The 5,000-nt window shown below is 40.4% G+C and overlaps 2 protein-coding genes across 2 annotated transcripts in view; one reads left to right on the forward strand and one right to left on the reverse strand.

Moving 5' to 3' along the window:
* The window catches only part of LOC137617185 (mitogen-activated protein kinase kinase kinase 7-like), a 365,910-nt gene that overhangs the window by 26,264 nt on the left and 334,646 nt on the right, over positions 1-5,000 (forward strand). Inside the window, exon 2 of the mRNA XM_068347062.1 lies at positions 4,886-5,000. This exon is cut by the window's right edge and continues 43 nt beyond it. The gene's annotated coding sequence lies outside the window, so the exon portion shown is untranslated. The remainder of the gene's footprint in view (positions 1-4,885) is intronic.
* The window catches only part of LOC137617667 (extracellular matrix protein 3-like), an 87,651-nt gene continuing 84,943 nt past the window's right edge, over positions 2,293-5,000 (reverse strand). The window contains exons 3-5 of the mRNA XM_068347669.1: positions 4,868-5,000; positions 2,876-3,106; positions 2,293-2,399 (exon numbers count right to left, since the gene is read on the reverse strand). The exon at positions 4,868-5,000 is cut by the window's right edge and continues 13 nt beyond it. Coding sequence (XP_068203770.1) covers positions 2,293-2,399; positions 2,876-3,106; positions 4,868-5,000 — 471 coding nt within the window. The remainder of the gene's footprint in view (positions 2,400-2,875; positions 3,107-4,867) is intronic.

Consider the following 5,000-nt stretch of genomic DNA (forward strand, 5'->3'; position numbering starts at 1 on the left):
GGAAAATATCGGAATCTTACCAGAGTGAATGCCAGACAGAGTAACACACCCGAACGCTGAGTTCCTTTGTAACATCTCCATGTCTTACTAGACGTATCCTCAATTCACCAACGTCTTCTTCTATCTTGTATTCTGAGAATTCAAATTCCACTCGACTGACTGAAACATAAATAAGATTTTCATAAGAAACTGATTTTTTACGCTACATTTCCATATTCTTAGATATTTTTTAGAGAAGTGTTACGAGTGAAAATAGGATGAATGTTGAAAGTTTATTCTAAAGATGATTAAGTTGGAAATATATAAGGTTTATTTTATCTGTTAATACCCAAAGATGGATGGATATTTTAAGACGATGTGAAATGTAAATAAGCTGTTTGCTAAGTTGACAAATAGGTTTTCATAAAACATTATCTTGACTTATACTTAACACTTCGTTGTAATGGCCTGAAACAAAACTCTGATATGTTCATTCAAATGTATAACTATAGATGCAGTCATGATTAGGCAGGATATATAGTTATAGAAATTACAACAAATTACAAGCCCCCTCTCCATCCAAGCTAGGACCAGGGAGGGCCAGGCAATGTCTGCTGATAACTCAGCAGATAGACCTTTAGGCTCCCCCCAAACCTTAGCTCACAAGGATGGTAGGGTTGCAGACGCTAAAGGCACTAGCGAGTCTGCGCGGGACTCGAACCCCCGTCTGGCAAACACCAGTCAGAGACGTTACCAATCAGGCCACTTCAAATTTTTGAAATTAAAGGGAAGGAGAGTTCATTGAAATAGACTAACTCATTTGTTATCATGATAGTAGATCTGTGACTTTTAGTCAGTTGGCCATGAAGTACTTGCTTTGAATATTCTTGTGTGTTGTAATTGTTCTTTTAGCTAAAAAATTCAAGTTTATGAGCGGTTTATTTCCGTGCGGAAATATTTCCGCTCGTTAGGAGGCATATTTTTATACGAGAGGATTTTCTCGGAGCGGTTTCGTAGTTTCTATAAGCCACTACACTGGACCCCGCGCGGATTTGGAGTGTTAAGGTCCAGTCACACATGCATGTTCTCACCCAGTATGTCCTCCCCGTATGCCCATACGCGGCCAAACGTGCGTTTTAACCACGCCCACACAGGTATTGAATTGTGCCGCACAACGTTGCACCTACGTTGCACCTACGCACGTCAGTATGACGTTAGTACTGCGGTAGTGTGACGTAGTGCGTGAGTGGCAGCCGTTGTGCGTTGTACTTACGTTGTGCATACGTTATGTGGACCTACTGTATGGACATACTTCCAGGTAGTACGTGAAGGGTCACGCAAGCATAACGTCTTTACTAGGTATGGTGACGTAGGTAGTACGTCAAGTGCCGTCAGAGCTACGTCAGAGCTACATAAGAGCTACGTCAGAGCAACGTCAGAGCTACGTCAGACTTTCGTCAGAGGTATATCAGCGCGAGGTTGGTGCCAGGCATGCCATCTCTATACTCCCAGGTATAAAAAGGGTGCTGGGCGGTACCTGACAGTCATTCACCATCCAACTACTATTTTTGAAATATTTTATTTTTCCTTATTTCCTTTCCGCACTGGGCTATTTTCCCTGTTGGGGCCCCTGGGCTTATAGCATCCTGCTTTTCCAACTAGGGTTGTAGCTTAGCATATAATAATAATAATAATAATAATAATAATAATAATAATAATAATAATAATAACCGAAATCGAATGGTTATTATCGGGATGAAGTTTCACACTTGCTCTGGTTTTACTATATTTGGTAGCTCCTTTGTTTCTTCGTGTTTTAGGGTTTTTTTTTTTTTTATGCATGTTTAGGCCAGCCGTACGGCTCTCTCTGTCACACTGAAGCCACGTTGCCGCGCCGCTGCCTTAACGCTACCTGGCGGTGGCGTGGGTTGGCGTGTTTGGCGGGGAAACAGCCACAATACGTGAAGATGGCGTTGGGCTTCCTTAGCACTGACGTTATACATTACGTATGTTCACGTATGTTCCGGTTGCCCCTAGGTTGGCCTCCCGTGCGCCCAACGTATAGTCAAGTACAATCACGGATACTTGACGACCCACGTATATTGTGAGCTGCCCACAATATACGTGGCCCTCGCCGTACCGCCAGGTATCCACGAGGTACCGTTCATACGGCAAGGTACGTCCTAGGTTGCTGGGACGTTTCCACAATTACTGCGTTGCACGAACCAGCGAACTGCGTTGTACTGACGTTATACGTGCACTTTTTGATACGTGATAATACGGCTGGCCTAAACATGCATGTGTGACTGGACCTTAAGCGGTTAGAAAATTACTACCTCTCGGGAATTCTTCCGAACGGGCAGCGTGTAAAGGGCCTTGCTGATTTTCATTGACTTCTAATCCGTTCGTGTGAAGCGAACCTGAGATGATCATGTCAGCTTCAATATCATTTATTTTGTCAGTAGCCTAATGCTCGAGATATGATCTTCATTTCTTGAATCAGTATTGGTTCAGTCTTGGAGCCTTTGCAATCCATACTGCCTCTCAAGAATGTTATTCGATATGTAAGGAAATTGTTTTATGTAAATTCCCTAACAGATATTTTTTGTTAAGTCTGAATCTTATAATCTTGGAACACACATTTCTAAATATTTTCACAACCAAACCAAAATTGTGAGTTAGAAATGTAATAAAATTCTTTCCCTTGTTTTAGTAAAGTCTAATTGAAATGACTCAAAATTGGTATTGTATTTTTGAATAGCTTTATCAATTAATACAGATGATTTGATTATTGTAGTCCCTAAATGCCCAACTCATATATTTGCATATAGTGTCCCACCTAACTAACATATCAACGAAAATTGATGAAGGAAATTGTGAAAGTAATACATCTCACCATCTTCCTCATCTTGAATTGAGATCACAGCTTTCAAGGGATGCTCCAACGCAGTCATAACTGGAGATCTAAGTTGCAACTCGAGGGTCTCCTTGCCTTCATAAGACACATCGTTGACGATCCTCAGGCGCCACTGAGCCTTTCTCTGGCCGGGGTTGAACTGCACCTGACGGGCGTACGTTAAGTAGACGTCTTCGGATGTTGTTGCGCTGCCGTTGAGCAGATCCATTGCTGAGGTGAGGAATTTACTTTGAGATAAAGATATAATAATACTGACTGCTTTCACAAGGCTTTATCTTTATGGCAATAGTTTGATGACATTAAGGGAGTTGAGTCATTAAAATATTACATGTAGATATGGGTATGCATTATAGCAACTTGCATAACAGAATGTTGCAAATCGATCAACAGCTTTGGTAACGTAGATGTGATAGCATATGAAAAAATAAATATTTACAATAATATACCAAAGAATCTAGTTCAAGGTATTCACGCTGGAATACCATAACTTGGACTCAAAATGTAAGATGCCAATTTTTGAAGTCCGAATAATCCAGCCTATTAGACGCAGTATTTATAGCAGAAAAATAAGACAATCTAAAACTAGAGAGGCATTCAGTAGAGCACAGAGCTCCGCCGCGGCAGCTTATTTCTGACCTTTTACTTGACTTTGACCTTGACCTTTGACATTAACATGTATTAATTGGTGTGGATTTTCATACACTCAAATATGAACCAAGTTTGAAGTCTGTGACAACGATGTCTAAACTTATGGCGGATTACGTAAATTGGACATTTTACTTGACCTTGACCTTGACCTTTGACCTTGACCTTCCAAAATTTAATAATATCCAGGTTTTTACACAAAAGTTGATCCATGCAAGTGTCAATACTCTACGATTAAAATTTTGGCTTGGAAGATGTTCACAAACAAACACACAAAAAGGGGGTAAACATAACCTCCTTCCAACTTCATTACCAGAGGTAACTCTTATAGTAGAGATGGCAAAGCATTTTCCTGGTTTCTAAAGACAGCTCTAAACTCTTGCGGTAAAAGAACAAAAAGAAATCGATGTATCATAATTGCTCAAGAAATGTAGGGTGGATCTCTCATCTTTATTTTACAGTTTACCAGTCCAACTTCTTTTAACTAACTCCATTGTAACTGCGGGTGGTTTCACATTTTTGCCTTATTTCTGAATGCCCTGCCGGACCCCAGCGCTTGGCCTTAAGGTCTTCATTTCCCATATACAGTACATTTCCCCTATATAATAAAGAGCAAGTGTCTAGCTATATATATTTACCCCCGCCAACGAAGTTGGAAGGAGGTTATGTATTACCGCCTGTTTGTGAGTGTATGTGTTTGTTTGTGAACAGCTTCGTGCTCCCAATTTTCATCGTAGAACAATGAAACTTGCATGGATTAACTGTCTTGTAAAAAGCTGGAAAGGGTTGAATTTTGGAAGATTAAGGTCAAAGTTCAAGGTCACAGTAAAGCAAAATGTCCAATTCACGTAATCAGCCATAAGTTTGGACATCGTTGTCACAGAAACTTCAAATTTGGTTCATATTTGAGTGTATGAAAATCCACGCCAATTGCTACATGCTAAGGTCAAAGGTCAAGGTCAAGAAACAAGCTATCGCGGCAAAGGTCTGCGCTCTACTGAGTGCCCCTTTATATATATATAAATATATATATATATATATATATATATATATATATATATATATATATATATATATATATATCTTTTTTTTCCTGTTACCCGCTGAGGCATTGTCAGACATATAACTAATCGTTTGTTCCCCATCCCTCGGATAAGGGAAAGGAGTCATACCTTGCTGAGAGTGATTACCCCGAGAGAAAAGAGGGAGTGGTTGGAATGGGTTGAATGTGAGTGTTCATATCTATATAAATATTTAGCCGTCATTTTCACCAGGTCGCGTAAACTAGTACATACATAAACATCACCACTTTCCAAACTTACTAACAAATGATGTCTCTCCCAGATGACCTCTTCGGCGAAGATTGACGAGGACATCCTGGCTGGTCTCGTTGGCGGTAAAGAGGGTCTCTTCCAAGCTGACCCAAGACCAGTCCAGCCTGAAGACCTCCGGCTTCTTC

This window comes from Palaemon carinicauda, chromosome 23 (assembly GCF_036898095.1).
Source record: "Palaemon carinicauda isolate YSFRI2023 chromosome 23, ASM3689809v2, whole genome shotgun sequence".
NCBI classification, from domain to species: Eukaryota; Metazoa; Arthropoda; class Malacostraca; order Decapoda; family Palaemonidae; genus Palaemon; species Palaemon carinicauda.